The sequence below is a fragment of the Vipera ursinii genome (assembly GCF_947247035.1).
Source record: "Vipera ursinii genome assembly, chromosome: 7".
NCBI lineage: Eukaryota > Metazoa > Chordata > Lepidosauria > Squamata > Viperidae > Vipera > Vipera ursinii.
Genome location: NC_139521.1, coordinates 75,801,988 through 75,819,424, shown reverse-complemented (window position 1 = coordinate 75,819,424; position 17,437 = coordinate 75,801,988). Strand labels below are relative to the sequence as shown.

At 49.2% G+C, this 17,437-nt stretch overlaps 1 protein-coding gene and 1 long non-coding RNA gene across 2 annotated transcripts in view; one reads left to right on the top strand and one right to left on the bottom strand.

Annotated features, from left to right (window-relative positions):
- The window catches only part of LOC310643571 (transcription factor COE3-like), a gene marked incomplete at its 5' end in the record, with an annotated part of 62,493 nt that extends 61,779 nt beyond the window's left edge, over positions 1-714 (top strand). Inside the window, one exon of the mRNA XM_083368044.1 lies at positions 154-714. Coding sequence (XP_083224170.1) covers positions 154-185 — 32 coding nt within the window. The 3' untranslated portion in view covers positions 186-714. The remainder of the gene's footprint in view (positions 1-153) is intronic.
- Positions 1-17,437, bottom strand: part of LOC310643138 — a 366,287-nt gene that overhangs the window by 79,968 nt on the left and 268,882 nt on the right. The window lies entirely within an intron of this gene.

Genomic DNA, 17,437 nt, shown 5'->3' with positions numbered 1-17,437 from the left:
AGGTTCGCCATCACTGGTGTAGGGTTTCCTGCCTGAGCAAGGGGGAGGGGGCTGGACTAGAAGACCTCCAAGGTCCCTCCCGATTCTGTTATTCTCTCTGGTGTGGCCAACTGAACTTCTGTAGGGTTGATTCAGACCTTCTCCCTTTTCCAGGCCTGTCGGGACTCCTTGTCCCACCCATGTGAACCCGGAGACCGGAGGAAGACAACGCAAACTGACCGGCACTTGGACTTTTGAGACACCCCCCCAACCCATCCCCCCAGTGGATGCCTGGGCCTGTTGCGCAAGACCTGGGTTCCAAATCCTCCTCAGCCCTGGTGGACTTCCAAGTTGGTTGGACCCATCCCACAGGTTCTCCCTCTCCGGCCCAGGCTGCCTCGGGGCTGAAGGAGGGTGACGGTCAACAGAGGCCTGGAGACCGACAACTCTGGACTGGGGAAGGGGCTTCTTCCTTCGAGAGGAGCAGGGAGGAGAGACCCTCGAAGGGATGGGATGGGGGAAGGCGCCGCCATCTTCCATTACGGAGCTCCTTTGCCCATCTCGTCGTCCCCCCCCCACTCTGGTTCAAGAATCGCAGAGAGACTGCGGGGACCCACGCCCAGGCAGGGACCCCCACTCAGGTAGACTTGCTCGTGGCCAAGAAGGAGGGAGGGGTCTCCATTTCCCAGCAGCTTCGCTTTGCTTGAAAGCTTGGGGGTCACCCCCACCTGAAAGAAAAGACCCCCACCCCCCATGCGAGCCAGGCTCCGAGCGTCAGCCCCCCCCCTCCCTCCCTCCCACTTAACCCACCCAACCACCAGGATTCCTGCCCCCCCCCCCACCCCAGGAGCTGCCTTGGAAAGCAAGCTGGTTTGGATTAGGTCCTCCACCCCCACCTCCCAGCCCACCCCCTCCATCCTGGCCCAAAGGTGGCTTGTCTGCAGCCACCTTTACCGGCTCCCAATCCTTTGCAGACCTTTCCCCTCTTCGCTATAGGAAAAGTCCTCAACGTACGACCGCAACCGATCCCCAAATGTCCACGGCTTCTGTTGCTAAGTTGAGTTTTGTCCCATTTTGCAGCCTTGCTTGCCACGGTCGTTAAGTGAATCACAGCGGCCGTTAAACGAATCCGGTTTCCCCACCCCACCCCGGTTGACTTTGCTTGTCAGAAGGTCACAAAAGGGGAAATCACGGGACCCCGGGGGAGGGGGGGGGGAGAGAAACGCTGCAACCGTCGTAAGTGCGAATCAGTTGCCCGGCGTCTGAATTTCGATCGCGTGACCCCGGGGACGCTGCGACGGTCGTTAAGTGTGAGAAACGGCCACAAGTCGCTTTTTTTTTCTCAGTGCCGTGGTAACTTCAGACGGTCACTAAGCGAACTCCCGCAAGACGAGGACTACCTCTACTTAACGGGAAGAGGCAGAACAAATCCAGTTTTCCCTCCAGGTTTACAAACGGGTTAGGCGTTTTTTTGTTTGTTTTTTTTTTTTAAACAAAAAACCAACAATGATAATTAAAAGGCTTCGTTTCTCTTTCCCGCCTTCCCATTTTCACATTCTTTTCATCCCCCACCCTGCCAAAAACTCTCCCTAGCCCTTTTCCAAACTGCTGGTACGCTGGCTCGGATTTTAATTTTTTTGTTGTTGTTCTTGTTCTTTTTTCAAAAAAAGAAATTATTACTTTTCATCCAGCTGTCCTTTTTTTAAAAAACCAGAAAAAGGAGAGAGAGAGAGAGAGAGAAAGAGATCCTGCACCGATCGCAAGCCATTCTTTGTCACGCCTTTTCCATCGGCCTCTTTTCGTTTTTCGCAAAAAGAAAAAAAAAAGAGGGTGAGGTCCAAGCGGGTGGGGGGGGCGAGGAGAACCGAATCCAGCTGGGTGGCTTTTGCAAGTCCCATCGAAAGCAACCGGCGAGCTCGGCATCCGCTGGGATTTGGCTCTCCTCTCCTTGCCTCTTGCATTATTTTTCTAGCCTTATTTCCCGAGCGGCAAAGGGGTGGGGGTGGGGTGGGGGACGCAAATATCTGTAAATAAAGACTGCTCAGACAAAAAAAAAAACCCTCCAGGTTGGGAATCCGAATCTGTCTGGCCAGGTTCTGTTCGCTGTGTATTTATCTTTGTCTCTCCTGTCTCGTGTTTTCCTTCCCTTCCTTCATTTCCATTTTATCCTTCCTTCCTTCCTTCCTTCCTTCCTTCCTTCCTTCCTTCCTTCCTTCCTTCCTTCCTTCCTTCCCGGTCTTCATTGTGTGTCCTGTGATAACGTCCTGTTGTACGACGCCATATGTCGGTGAAGCGCCTGGCTGCACTGTTGTTTTTTTTTTTTTTTTCCCTCCAATGTAAGCACATGTAAATTAACGATTTACCGCAATTTCTTAGGAAAAAAAAGCCCTAGAATATATCAATATACCACTGTTCGTTGCCTCTCGCAGCAAGTCCCTCTCTTAATTTGCAGCGGATTCCCGTCTCCGGTCGCAAAAAGAGCCTTTTTGTCCTTTCGATAGGTCTGGGAAGGTGTGAAGGCTCCTGCCTCGGTCGGGGGGGGGGGGGGGTTGGACTAGAAGACCTCCAAGGTTCCCTTCCGGCCCTAGGATTCTATGATTCCCGCTCAACACTCTAGCAGGGGGTGAGACAAGATGACCTCCCAGGTCCCTTCCAGCTTCACTATCCTGTCAATTCTGTAACACAGAGAGCTGTTTCTTCTACCTATAATATCAGGTCAAGCTCGATCCGTCGGAAGCCGAGAAAGGCTATCCGCAAGACAGCCTAAATCCAGCTGAAACCAACCACAGCCCAGGGCGGTTTTTCTGCAGCAGTTGCGAAGGACCGTTTAAAAGGGAAAAAGGAAAGACCATCCCAGTTGCATCGGGGAAAATTGTGCCCGTCAATAACCGATAGATTCTCATTGGTGGGATGCGGTCAAGATAATATTGACCGCATCCCACCAATGAGAATCTATCGGTTATTGACGGGCACAATTTTCCCCGATGCAACTGGGCCACATCATCAGGGCTAGAAGGGAGTGGGGTTTGCAGGGGGGAGGAGGAGGAGGACTGTGGGGTCCTTGGTGCTCTCTGGGCTGGATGGTTTCCTTGCAGACGTTTCATGACCCAACTAGGGAACATCATCAGTGGAAGAAGGGAGTGGGGTTTACAGAAAGGAGGGGGAGGGGGAGAGGATGGGAGGAGGAGGAGGGCTGTAGGGTCCTTGGTGCTCTCTGAGCTGGGTGGTTTTCTTTCAGACGTTTCATGGCCCAACTGGGCAACATCATCAGGGCTAGACGTGAGTGGTGAGGGAGGAAGAGGAGGAGGATCGTGGGGTCCCTTGGTGCCCTCTGAGCCGGGTGGTTTCCTTGCAGACATTTCATTACCCAACTAAGGAACTTCATCAGTGCTAGAAGTGAATGGTGAGTGAGGAAGAGGAGGACTGTGGGGGCCTGGGGGCCCTCTGAGCTTGGTGGTTTCCTTGCAGATGTTTCATGGCCCCAACTGGGCAACATCATCAGTGCTAAAAGGGAGGTGGGTTTGTAGGGAGGAGGAGGAGGAGGAGGAGGAGGAGGAGGAGGAGGAGGAGGAGGAGGAGGAGGAGGAAAAAGAGTAGTGTGGGATCCTGGGTGGTCTCTGAGCTGGGTGGTTTCCTTGCAGACATTTCATTACCCAACTAAGGAACTTCATCAGTGCTAGAAGTGAATGGTGAGTGAGGAAGAGGAGGAGGAGGAGGACTGTGGGGTCCTTGGTGCCCTCTGAGCTGGGTGGTTTCCTTGCAGACCTTTCATGGCCCAACTGGACAACATCATCAGGGCTAGAAGGGAGGGGGGTTTGCAGGGAGGAGGAGGAGGAAGAAAAAGAGTAGTGTGGGGGTCCTTGATGCTCTCTGAGCTGGGTGGTTTCCTTGCAGACGTTTCATGACCCAACTAGGTAACGTCATCAGGGCTAGAAGAGAATGGTGAGTGAGGAAGAGGAGGAGGAGGAGGGACTGTGGGGTCCTTGATGCTCTCTGAGCTGGGTGGTTTCCTTGCAGATGTTTCATGGCCCAACTGGGCAACATCATTGATGATGTTGAACAGCACTGATGATGTCCCCTAGTTTTACCGCAGCATCTGCAAAAAAAGAAAACAGCCGAGCTCATGGCTGGCTGGGGGATTCTGGGAGTTGAAGTCCACCCCTCTTCAAGTGGCCAAGGTTAAGCAACCGCGGCTTGGAAAACAAGGGCGACTTTGTTTCATGAGCTGGTTGGGAAATCTGTTGGGAGGGGGTGGGTGCCCAGAGCTTTTCCTGGAAGATTCTGCTGGATCAAAGAAAGGGGCTGGCTGGGACCCCCCCCAGAACCGAGCCCTGGGCTGGTCACCTGGAGGGGGGAGGGAGGGAGGGGGGATCCGGGATGCAGCCCTTGAGTGGGATATGGAGGCCCAGTGAAGAAGGCAGCACAGGCCGGCCGAGGAAGGGATTTGGTTGCAAACTTCTTTTTCCCTAGATGGGTTGCAGAGGGGAACCAGGGGGGGGGGGGGAGAGGAAGGTGCAGGAAGACAGAACAGGGCAGATGGAAGGACCATGTTCATCCAAAGCAAACTGTCGTAAGAGAAAGAAAGAAAGAAAGAAAAGAAAGAAAGAAAGAAAGAAAGAAAGAAAGAAAGAAAGAGAGAGAGAGAGAGAGAGAGAAAGAAAGAAAGAAAGAAAGAAAGAAAGAAAGAAAGAAAGAAAGAAAGAAAGAAAGAAGAAGAAATGATAGATAGATAGATAAGATAGATAGATTAGATAGATAGATGATAGATAGATAGATGATAGATAGATAGATAGATAGATAGATAGATAGATTAGATAGATAGATGATAGATAGATAGATAAGATAGATAGATAGATGATAGATAGATAGATAAGATAGATAGATAGATTAGATAGATAGATGATAGATAGATAGATAAGATAGATAGATAGATTAGATAGATAGATGATAGATAGATAGATAAGATAGATAGATAGATTAGATAGATAGATGATAGATAGATAGATGATAGATAGATAGATAGATAGATTAGATAGATAGATGATAGATAGATGATAGATAGATAGATAGATAGATAGATACATAGATAGATGATAGATAGATGATAGATAGATAGATAGATGATAGATAGATAGATGATAGATAGATAGATAGATAGATAGATAGATAGATAGATAGATAGATGATAGATAGATAGATGATAGATAGATAGATAGATAGATAGATAGATAGATAGATAGATAGATAGATAGATAGATAGATAGATAGATCAGGGAAAAAGGAAAAACTGCTTCCTGCAGCTGCGTTGTTGTGTTTTCACAGCTGGCTCATCAGCAAGAGCTCGGCTTCAACATCGCAACACACCGGCCAGCAGGCTTCCATCCAGCCAAGGGGGAACGTCATCCTTGGCCATCCCAACGTATCCGGAGAACACCTTGTGTGGGAAAAGATAGTCCAGTGCAACTTTAGGGGACCTCACAGTCACGCGGACGGAGGGGTTTTGGGCAGTTGCCCTACACAGTGGGTTGACCCCTTGCTTCTCCTGGGGGAAGAGGAGATTTCTGAGGCTGCTTTGTAGCTGGGGGGCGGGGAGGGGGGATGTTCTGGTGGCCTCTGTCCAACTCCTAACCAGTTCCACCAACTGCTTAGCTTTTTCAAGTAAGTCGGACTTGGCTCAGGGCTGCCGTTAGATAAAGGTAAAGGTTCCCCCGCACACGCACGCTAGTCGTTTCCGACTCTAGGGGCCGGTGCTCATCTCCGTTTCAAAGCCGAAGAGCCAGCGCTTGTCCGAGGACGTCTCTGTGGTCATGTGGCCGGCATGACTAGACGCCAAAGGCGCACGGAACGCTGTTACCTTCCCACCGGAGTGGTCCCTATTTTTCTACTCGCATTTTTACGTGCTTTCGAACTGCTAGGTTGGCAGAAGCTGGGACGAGTAACAGGCGCTCACTCTGTTACGCGGCACTCGGGATTCGACCCGCCAAACTGCCGACCTTCTGATCGACAAGCTCAGTGTCTTAACCCACTGAGCTGAGCTCGGCCCAAAAAGGTGTCTCTGTGTGCAAATGCAAAGGCTAATATTTAGAATGGAATGGAATGGAATGGAATGGAATGGAATGGAATGGAAATGAAGAAGACCATTCGATTTTGCAAGAGCATCGGAAAAAGTGACTTACGCCCATTTCTCACATGACCATCGCAGCATCCCCTGGGTCACAGGATCAAAACTCAGAGGCTTGGCAACTGGCATGTACTTAGAACAGTTGGATTCTCCCAGGATCACGGCATCCCCTTTTGGGACCTGACAGGCAAAGTCAGTGGGGAAGCCAAGATTCTCTTAACGACCTTCTTTCCAGCTTAACAACTGCAGCAATCCCCTTCACCATTGTGGCAAGGAAAGTCATACACTGGGGCAAGGTATCATTTAACAACTGTCACGCTTAGCAACAGGTGTTGCTCAGCGGTGGTCGTATGTTGGAGGACTACCCGAAACCACGCTAGAGCCCTCACCGCGTGTGTCACCAAATGCCGGTGACTTCAGCTGACTCTCATGGTTCCGACAGATGAAACTCTTCAAAGGACTTTGAGGCATTGTTTACCTTAAAGAATCTTTATTCGAGGAGCATGGCATCGGCATGTACATGGTGGAAGCCAAAATCTGAACTCCCCTCCCTTAAACACCTAGTATCAAAGCACAATTCCCTCCTCCAATTAACAGTCATAAATCACATTCTCCAATTAGCTTGAAATGCAGGCTCTTTCCCTCCAGCTCTCCAGCCCGCCAATTCTTATTTCGATAACCTTGGTTCTCATGCTATGTTCAGCTTTGTTATGTCTAGCTAAACTCTCATGCACCTTCCTCCCCACAGCATCATCGAACTCGTAATTCTAAAGAGTAAAACATAAGAAGAAAAACGTTTTGCCTCTCCAGATGTTGTCAAAGCAAAAACATCCAACGTGTTGACACTGACAGGTCTGGAGGCGACCTCAGAAGACAATGAATGTCCAGTTGTCTCCTAGAAGACCCACAGGTCCAGGTCCCCAAGCAATGCTTGGATCACACAGGCTGGCCCCCAGGATTTTTTTTCTTTTTTTTTTGCTCCTGACACACTTCTCTTTAACACAAGCAGCCCCACACCCAGAGCCAAGGTTTGATAGCTCTGGCAAACGCCAGACCTGCCCGTGGTTAAGAGGCCTCCTTTTTCACCCAGCCCCTTGTCTGAAATTCATTAATTTTACGACCTTCACGGATCTCCTTGAGTTTTTCTCAAGGTCCAGACTTGGCTCAGTCTTCTTTCTCCCCCCCCCCACACTTGCTTCCTCCAGATCGTTCTGTCTTGTCCCCCACCCACCCACCCACCCACTCAAATTCGACAGGGCTCTTTCCTTCTCAAGGTCCAGCTGATTTGCAGACGGTCCTGGTGAGGGTCTTCCATCTCTGGAGCCACCCAGAGCAATTATCTCACCAGCTAGAGAAGAAAAAGGTTGGGGGCTGTAGCGGTGGCCCACGTAAAAGTCACTTTCATACTATCTCGGTAAGGCCACGCTTGGAATATTGCATCCAGTTTTGTGTCACCGTGATACGAGAAAGAGGTTGAGATCCTAGAAAGAGTGCAGAGAAGAGCCACAAAGATGATCAGGGGGATGGAGGCTAAAACATACAAAGAACGGTTGCAGGAATTGGATATGTCTAGTTTAATGGGAGGGGGGAAAGAACCAGGGGTGACATGATAGCAGCCTTCCAGTATTTGAGGGGCTGGCACAAAGAAGAGTGGGGGGGGGGGGGTTTCTGCCTATTCTCCAAAGCGTCTGAAAGCAAGACAAGAAGCAACGGATGGGAACTAATCAAGGAGAGAAGCAACCTAGAACTAAGGAGAAACTTCCTAACAGCGAGGGCAATTAACCAGTGGAACTGCTTGCCACTAGAAGTTGTAGGGGCTCCATCACTGGAGTCTTTTAAGAAGAGGCTGGACAACCATTTATCTGAAATGGTACAGGGTTTCCTGCTTGAGCAGGGGGGGGTTGGACTAGATGACCTCCGAGGTCCCTTCGGTTACTCCACATTCTGTGTTCGACTCTAAGAGCAGCAAGGCAGGTGTGGGGTGGCATTAGCAGTGGACCTTCCCCCTCCCCCTTGCTCACCATTCTTCTGTTACAGCTCATTCAGGGGCTCACCAACCAGGTTGAGATGTGTTCAAGGTCGGAGGTGTGAAGCGTCAAGGACTTGGGAGCAAAAGGCCTCAGGTTGATTATTTCATAAGAGCCATTGTAACACCCTTGATTTGGGAGACCAAAATATACACCCAATACAATTCCATCTTTAGTTTGGGATCACACACACACACACACACCAGTTCTGGAATTGGTGTCCTGTTTCTTGTTGCAACTGATGGGAAATTTGTTTGTTTGTTTGTACGCCTCTGGCGTCTAGTCATCCCGGCCACATGACCACGGAGACGTCCTCGGACAAGCGCTGACTCTTCGGCTTTGAAACAGAGATGAGCACCAGCCCCTAGAGTTGGAAATTTGTTTGTTTGATTACCGGAGCTGCCCATGTCAGCATACAACTCTGAGTAGCTCATAATTCAGGTGCTTCAAGGTCCAACAGTTAACCTGTTAAACTCAGCTGGAAGGCAACGGATCGGAGGGGTGGGTGGGTGTTATAACTCGCTCCCTCCCTCCTTTTTATTTTATTTTATTTTATTTTAATCCCATTTATATCCCGCCCTTCTCCGAAGACTCAGGGCGGCTTACAAGCTTAGCAGTAGCCTTCATTCTATGTATATGCCTGCTTATTAGGGCTTTCACACACACCCCAAGTGGCATTATTACAAAGTCAGCTTAATTGCCCCCAACAATCTGGGTCCTCATTTTACCTACCTGGGAAGGATGGAAGGCTGAGTCAACCTTGAGCCTGGTGGGACTCGAACCTGCACTAATTGCAGGCAGCTGGTGTTACTTAAGGAGGCATTAGCCCACTGCTCCACCAAGGCTCTTTAAGGTGGGGCTGCAAAAATACTTCCTTCCTTTATCTCAGTGATGCTTTTCCAGGAGGCAACTGGACTTCCTTGTTTTTCTTTGAAGACGTTTCGCTTCTCCTCCCAGAAGCTTCTTCAGCTCTGGATGGATGGTGGGGAAACGGAAGGATTTATACTCCTTGCAGGCAGGTGGTCATTTGCCTTCTTTTGGAGAGTCGTTGAGGCCACCTGGAGGTTGACCTGTGCCCTCGGGGTCACCCGAGTGGTGCCAATGGAAGTGTTGTGATTCAGGGTCAGCCTGTGGGTTCGGCAGTTGGGTCGGACGACTCAGAGGAGGAGGGGGGTGTTGAAGACCTTGCTGAGGGGGTTGAAGATCTTGCTGATGAGAGCCCTCAGCCAGGCCCCTCCCACTTGGTCACCACGGAGACCCAGCTGTGTGAGCCTGACAGCGTGGATGAAGATGACCCACAGCTGGCCCTGTTCAAGGACGCCCGACGCAGGAGGCAGTCAATTAGGAGTAAACAGAGGAAGGCAATGGGGCACCTCGGAAGGAGGCAGAGAGAGGCCACGCCCTGAACAGTATTTAAGGGGAATGTGTGGGAGGGCTGGTTTGCTGAAGGCAACCGCTTGAATAGCTCCTGTTTCTTACAGCTCCTGTTTCTTGGTTCGTGTCTTGTTTGTTTTTGTAGTAATAAATGTGGCAGACGTTATTCCAGCCTCTTGCCGTTTGTAAAGGGGTCGTCCCTGCTTTTGATGCAGGGCCGGTAGCAGGCTGGTACCAAACACCAGGTTTTACCCTGAGGACAAAGACAAACCTCCAAGTGGGCTCAACGACCCTCTCAAAGGAGGCAAACGACCAGCTGTCTGCAAGGAGTATAAATCCTTCCGTTTCCCCACCGTCAAGTCAGAGCTGAAGAAGCTTCTGGGATGAGAAGCGAAACGTCCTCAAGAAAGAAAGAAAAATCCAGTTGCCTTTCGAAAACGTACCTTTGGGGTAACTTGGAGGACGGAGAATCCCCGCAGACATTCCTGCCTTCCTTTGTGTTGCTTTTAGCGACCGCCTTGATGGGCCCTCGGTGGGTTTGTGAAACTCTAACCAGATGGGGCCATAAAAACCCTGCCGTTCGGGTTGTCAGATCTAACAGCCCTCTTGGCCGCTGTTCCTAAAGCGGCGCGCAGATGTTTGCCCCTTCTTGCAACACATGTGCGCAGGCACGCACACCTCTGAGCTCCCCCTCCCCCCCGTGCATAGAAAAAAACCAACCCCTCTCCTTTTGCAGACGGGAAATGCCGTTCTGGTTTTGGTGCGCATAGGAATGCATCCCGCTTTGGGTTTCTCTGCTCCCCCCACTTCTCAGGCCATCGGACATGGAAAGTGTGCATGTGTGTGTGTGTGTGTGTGTGGGAAATGGCAGGTAAATTTAATCCACCCATCGATCGAAGAAATAAAATCCAGCCGACCTCCTCTCCTTAACGGAGCCCCTTCCTGGTGTGCCTGAGCACCCGAAATAAAAGTAAGAAGAGGAAGGATAGAGATGCAAGCGTATTAAGGTCTCTTGGCTCCTCGCTCTCGCTGGGGGTCCCCCCACCCCACCCCAAAATACTCCTCTTTGCAAGTTCTGCAGCTGGAGCGCCAATCGTGAGTCGCAGGCCGGCTTTACTGGGAGAAAAGCAGAGAAGAGAAAGAAATGTTTGTGCGAAGACACTGGGTCGCTCTCTCTCTCTCTCTCTGCACACAGACGCGCTCAGCGCAGCGCCAGAAGTGGACATGTGCGAGACGCCGAGCAGAGGCAGCAGCAGGAATGCAACAGCTGGCGGCTTCTCGGAGCAGCTCTCTGCTCGCAGGGCGAAAGAGGATTCTGTCTGCCAAGTGGGAGGTTTATGGCTGAATCCCAAGAGGGGAATCTATTTCCATTCATTCCCGTCTGCTCCCTCCCTCGTCATACCTATTTATCCATCCTCATATATTCTCCTTCCTTCCTTCCTTCCTTCCTTCCTTCCTTCCTTTTTCACTCGCTTTTTCCCTTTTTCCTTTCTTCTTTCCTTCCTTCCTTCCCTCCTTCCTTCCTTCTTTCCTTTTTTCCTTCCTTTTTCACTCACTTTTTCCCTTTTTCCTTCCTTCCTTCCTTCTTTCCTTCCTTCCTTCCTTCCTTCCTCCCTCATTCATTTTTTCCTTTTTTCTTTCCTTTCTTCCTTCCTCACTCATTTTCCTTCCTTCCTTCCTTCCTTCCTTTCTCACTCACTTTTTTCCTTCTTCCTTCCTTCTTTCCTTCCTTCCCTCCTTCCCTCCTTCCTTCCTTCCTTCTTTCCTTTCTTCCTTCCTCACTCATTTTCCTTCCTTCCTTCCTTCCTTCCTTCCTTTCTTTCTCACTCACTTTTTTCCTTCTTCCTTCCTTCCTCCCTCCCTTCCTCATTCATTTTTTTCCTTTTTTCTTTCCTTCCTTTCCTCCTTCTTCACACACTTCTTCCTTCCTCCCTCCCTTCCTCACTCATATTTTCCTTTTTTCTTTCCTTCCTTCCTTCCTCGCTCATTTTCCTTCCTTCCTTCCTTCCTTCCTTCCTTCCTTCCCTCCTTCTTTCCTTCTTTCCTCCCTCTCTCCCTCCCTCATTCACTCACTCCCTTTTTCCTTTTTGGAAAACTGGTTCCCATTTATGACGATTGCAGTGTCCTGGGATCATGTGACCCACTTTTGCAACTTTCTGACAAGGGGGAAAGCCAGATTACTGCTTTAAGACCTGCCGTGATTCACTTAACAACTATGGCAAGAAAAGTCGTAAAACAGGGCAAAACTCACGGAACAATTGTCTCGCTTAGCCACAGAACCTTTGGAGTCTACTGTGGTCGTATGTTGAGGACTACCTGGGCTTCCATTCTCCAAACGGGGGGTGACCTCCTTTGCAGGGGAGACATAAAAGAGAGGGGGTGATGGGGGGGAACGCCAAACACTGGCCTACTCTAAGGGAAGGTAGATTATCTGGCAGGTAGATTATCTGGCAGGCTTCCGACACAATCCTCGACTTACGACAGTTTCATTTCGTGACCAAAGTTACGACAGCACTGAAAAAAATGCCTTATGAGTAGAGCTGGAAGGGACCTTGGAGGTCATCTAGTCCAACCCCCTGCTCAGGCAGGAAACCCTATACCATTTCAGACAAATGGCTGTCCAGTCTCTTCTTTAAAAAAATACCCAGTGTTGGAGCACCCACAACTTCTGGTGGCAAGCTGTTCCACTGGCTAATTCTTCTCAATTCTTCTTCTAATTAATTAATTAATTAATTAATTCTGATTGATTGATTGATTGATTGATCTAACTAGGGGGCTAAACCTACTAGAGGAATTCTGGGAGTTGAAGTCCACCCATCTTAACCTTGCCAAGTTTGAAAAACTCTGGAATAGATTACATTTAATCATCTTTAATGGGAAAATTAATCGAGGGATCAAATCCAAGACGGGGGGGGGGGGGGTAAACACATTTATTTATTAGGAAAACATTCTGAAGTTATTTTCCTTGTCCTTATTATGCACCCTGGCCTCATAACTTGAAATTTTCCCCCTCTATGAAAATGCAACATAGGAAAACCGTGCTCCTTAAAACCAATTTGCATTTGTGGGTGGGCCTCGACAAAAATTAAGTTAGCTTAAATTGCATTAAATAAAAGCAACGAAATGCAATTAGCATTGTTCTGGATCTATTTTATTAATTCCACTCCACCCCCCTCTGTTAAAATCGGTGGAAATCTTCTGCCAGATTCTGCCAAGACTCTCTTTCCCCCCCACTCTTCTCTCTCCCTCCCCCCTCCCTTCGTGGATGTGTGTGTGCCTGCATGTGTGCAAATGGAGGATGTGCACCCCCACAATAAGCAAAGGGTTTAGGTGACCAGAGTTTGGCTTGGGGGAAAAAAAAACTTAGATCATCCCGTTGGTTAGTTCTGTGTTGTTCTGAGTTGCAGTAGTTTTTGGATCAGGGCGGAATTAATTCAAAATGGATGTGGGCGGGGTGGGCAGTTTGCTGTTCCCCTTCCTAACTTATAGCTCACGGCTGGAATATTGAAAAAGCTGGACGTTAAATGAGAGGGTGAAATGGAAAAATCCGTCTTTACGAGAACTCGGACAGACTGCATAAAAGTGTGACTGCCCTACCTGCGTGGCGTGTTGTGGAGTTTTCCTGCTGGGGTTAGTTTGACTGACCCACAGCAAACTCGAAGCATTTGCATCCTGCAGTTAATAATAATAATAATAATAATAACAACAACAACAACAACAACAACAACAACAACAACAACAACAATAATAATAATAATAATAATAATAATAATAATAATAATAATAATAAAGTTGGAAGGGGCCTTGGAGGTCATCTAGTCCAAACCCCTGCTCAGACAGGAAACTGTATACCATTTCAGACAAATGGCTGTCCAGTCTCTTCTTAAAAACTTCCAGTGTTGGAGCACCCACACCTTCTGGTGGCAAGCAGTTCCACTGGTTAATTGTCCTCACTGTCAGGAAGTTTCTCCTTAGTTCTAGGTTGCTTCTCTCCTTGATTAGTTTCCATCTGTGGCTTCTTGTCCTGCCTTCAGGCGCTTTGGAGAATAGCTTGACTGCCTCTTCTTTGGGGCAGCCTCTGAGATACTGGAAGGCTGCTATCATGTCACCCCTCGCCCTTCTCTTCATTAAACTGGACATTCCCAATTCCAGCAACCGTTCCCTATATGTTTTAGACTCCAGCCCCCCGATCATCGTGGTTGCTCTTCTCTGCACTCTTTCTAGAGTCTCAAAATCTTATTTACATCGTGGTGACCAAAACTGGATGCCGTATTCCTGGTGTGGCCTTACCAAGGCCTTGTAAAGTGGTATTAGTACTTCACGTGATCTTGATTCTCTCCCTCTGTTAATGCAGCCTAGCACTGTGTTGGCTTTTTTGGCAGCTGCAGCACACGGCTGGCTCATATTGAAGTGATTGTCCACTAGGACTCCGAGATCCCTCTCACAGTTACTACTATTGAGCAAGGTACCACCTATACTATACCTGTGCATTTGATTTTTCCTGCCTAAATGTAGAACCTTACTTTTTTCACCATTGAATTTCATTTTGTTAGGTAGTGCCCAGTGTTCGAGTCTGTCCAGATCCTCCTGTATCTTAAGCCTATCTTCTGGAGTATTGGCTATTCCTGCCAGCTTGGTGTCGTCTGCAAATTTGATGAGTTCCCCATCTATCCCCTCATCCAAATCGTTGATGAAGATGTTGAAGAGCACTGGGCCCAGAACAGAACCCTGGGGCACCCCACTACACACTTCCTTTCATGTAGATGCAGTTCCATTGAGGACCACACGCTGAGTACGGCCTGTCAGCCAGCTATGAATCCATCTGGTGGTGATGCTATCTAACCCACATTTTTCTATCTTATCAAGTAGTAGGTTGTGATCTACTTTATCAAATGCCTTACTGAAGTCCAAGTAAATTATATCCACAGCATTCCTCTGGTCCACTAGTTTTGTCACTTGGTCAAAGAATGAAATAAGGTTTGTCTGGCATGATCTGTTTTTGACAAACCCATGTTGGCTTTTAGTGATGACTTTGTCTGCCTCTAGGTGCACAACTGGTGAAGGAAAACACCAGTCTGTGGGGTTCCTGGTGCTCTCTTGGTGGTTTCCTTGCAGACATTTCATTACCCAACTAGGTAATATCATCAGTGCTAGAAAGGAGTCGAATTTGGGAGGAGGAGGAGGAGGAGGAGGAGGAAGAGGAGGAGGAGGAGGAGGAGGAAGAAGAAGAAGAAGAAGAAGAAGAAGAAGAAGAAGAAGAAGAAGAAGAAGAAGAAGAAGAAGAAGAAGAAGAAGAAGAAGAAGATTGTGGTGTCCTTGGTGCTCTCTGAGCTTGGTTGTTTTCTTGCAGACGTTCCATGACCCAACTAGGTAATGTCATCCGTGCTAGAAGGGCGTGTCCTTGGTAGCTCCTTGACTAGACTGTTGTTTACAGTTTGATGCTTTATCTGAGTTAGCAGTTCCGCAACTGAGGTGTTGTTCACTGCCAGATAAACTGTAAACGGCAGCATTCCAATGTTTTGGAATTCAACGCCCATCCTCTTCATCCTTCACACAGCTTGGATCTTATAGGAGATTGACCAATCCCACCAGGAGCTGTTCACCATGCCGCCTCCTTACCACCGCTATGATCACCTCCTCCTCCTCCTCCTCCTCTTCCTCCTCCTCCTCCTCCTCCTCCCCCTCCTCTTCCTCCTCCTCCTCCTCCTCCTCTTCCTCCTCCTCCTCCTCCATCTCTTTCTTTCTCTTCCTCCTCCTCTCCTTCTGCCTTCCATCCTTCTTCATCTCTTTCTTCCTCCCTTTATCCATCTCTTTCTTCCTCCTCCTCCTCCCCCTCCTCCTCCTCCTCCTCCCTCCTCCTCTTCCTCCTCCTCCTCCTCCTCCCTCCTCCTCCTCCTCTTCTTCTTCCTCCTCCTCCTCTTCTTCTTCTTCCTCCTCCTCCTCCTCCTCTTCCTCCTCCTCTTCTTCCTCCTCCTCCATCTCTTTCTTTCTCTTCCTCCTCCTCCCCTTCTGCCTTCCATCCTTCTTCATCTCTTTCTTCCTCCCTTTATCCTTCATCTCTTTCTTCCTCCTTCTCCTCGTCCTCCTCCTCCTCCATTCCTTCTCCTCCATCTCTCTCTTTCTCTTCCACCTCCTCCTCTCTTTCTCCCTTCCATTCTTCTCCTTTATCTCTTTCTTCCTCCACCACCACCTCCTCCTCCTCCTCCTCCTCCTCCTCCTCCAAGGTATCCCAGTGGTCCCCCATCCGAGGACCAGAGTGACCAGAGGACCAGAGTTTCTCCGTCAGGCCAAGCAGGTGGAGCACTGGGGTGGGGGGGGAAGGAGGGGCAGGGGGGGAAGGAGGGGTGGGGGGGAAGGAGGGGCAGAGGGGGGGTGAAGGGCGCTTTCATTTGGCTCCCAAGGATCCTTTGACCCTGATTGCTTTGCAAGGGGGGGGGCTTGATGGCTCTTCTGCAGCCGTTAATGTCCGCAAGGCGGTTCTTTAATGGTCCATTACCATCATGGCTAATAGCTGGGGCCATTTTTTCTGTGATGGGGGTGCGGGGGGGAGGGGGAAAGGAAGGTTTGGGAAATGGAAGCAATCACAAAGGGATGGCCTTCCGGGTTTATTCTTTTTTAAAAACAATAATAATTTTTTTTTTACCTCTGTCGTGAAGGGCTCTTGAAAGCCGGGCAGGCGGAACCACTAAAAAGTGGCTTTTCCCCCCCCCAACCCCACCCCCCCAGGCTCACCCTGATCCTTTACAAGCAATTACCGAAGGAAGCCCCCCCTCCTCCCCCCTCCCCTGATTTCTCATCCCAGAGGAGGCCTAGCCCATAATGCTGCTCCGGAGTCTTTGGTGGGTGGGCAGAGATGGGCGTAAGAGCACCTTCCCTTCGGAAACGGACCTCTTTTGCATTAGCATCCCTCTTTTCCGGAGAGATTAAATGCGGTTTTAATGGGCGAGGTGGGGTGGGTTAAAGTACTGGTAAAGCTGCACTAAGCACCCTGATCCGCCTCTTCCTGGAAGGGGTAATTTTTCCTTCTGAGGTTGGACACACACACACACAAACACACCGAGAGAGTTTGCACCCTGGACAATTAGCAGGTTCCACGCAACTGGAAGTTAAAGATGCAGCTTTACAGAGGAATTATTGTTAGCCCAGGCCCCTGCTCAGGCAGGAAACCCTGTACCATTTCAGACAAATGGCTGTCCAGTCTCTTCTTAAAACCTCCTTTGATAGAGCACCCATAAATTCTGGTGGCAGGTGGTTCCACTGGTTAATTGTTCTAACTGTCAGGAAGTTTCTCCTTAATTCCAGGTTGCTTCGTTTCCAACCGTCGTTTCTCGTCCTTCCCTCTGGTGCTTTGGAGAATAACATGACCCCCCTTCTTCTTTGGGGCAGCCCCTCAGATACTGGAATGCGTCCATCATGTCGCCCCTGTTTCTTCTTTTCTTTAGACTGGCCAAACCCAAGTCCCGCAGCCGTTCTTCGTGTGTTTTAGTCTCCAGGCCTTGGATCCTCTTACTTGCTCTTCTCTGCACTTTTCCCCAAAGTCTTTTTTTTTTAATCCTCCAATGAAATTTTTCCAATAATTTAAAGCAAGATTTCCAGCCCCCAACTCTTGCCACTTTGTTCTAACTCCCTATTTCTTCTCCTTTGGCAAGGAAGAGCATGTTCATGTTGATGGCTTATTCACAAGAGGTCAGACGGTTTCGTAAGTCACACCAAGAACCTGATTGTTATTCCAAAGGGGTTTCTTCAAAAGGCCACTGGACTTCCTTTGTTCTGAAGAGGTTTCACTTCTCACCCAAGAAGCTTCTTCGGTTCTGACTGAATGGTGGAGAGCGGAAGGATTTATATTCCTTGCAGTCATCTGGTCGTTGGTACTCTCTCTGAGAGTCGTTGAGGCCCCTTGGAGGTTCATCTGGGCCCTCAGGGTCATCTGAGTGGT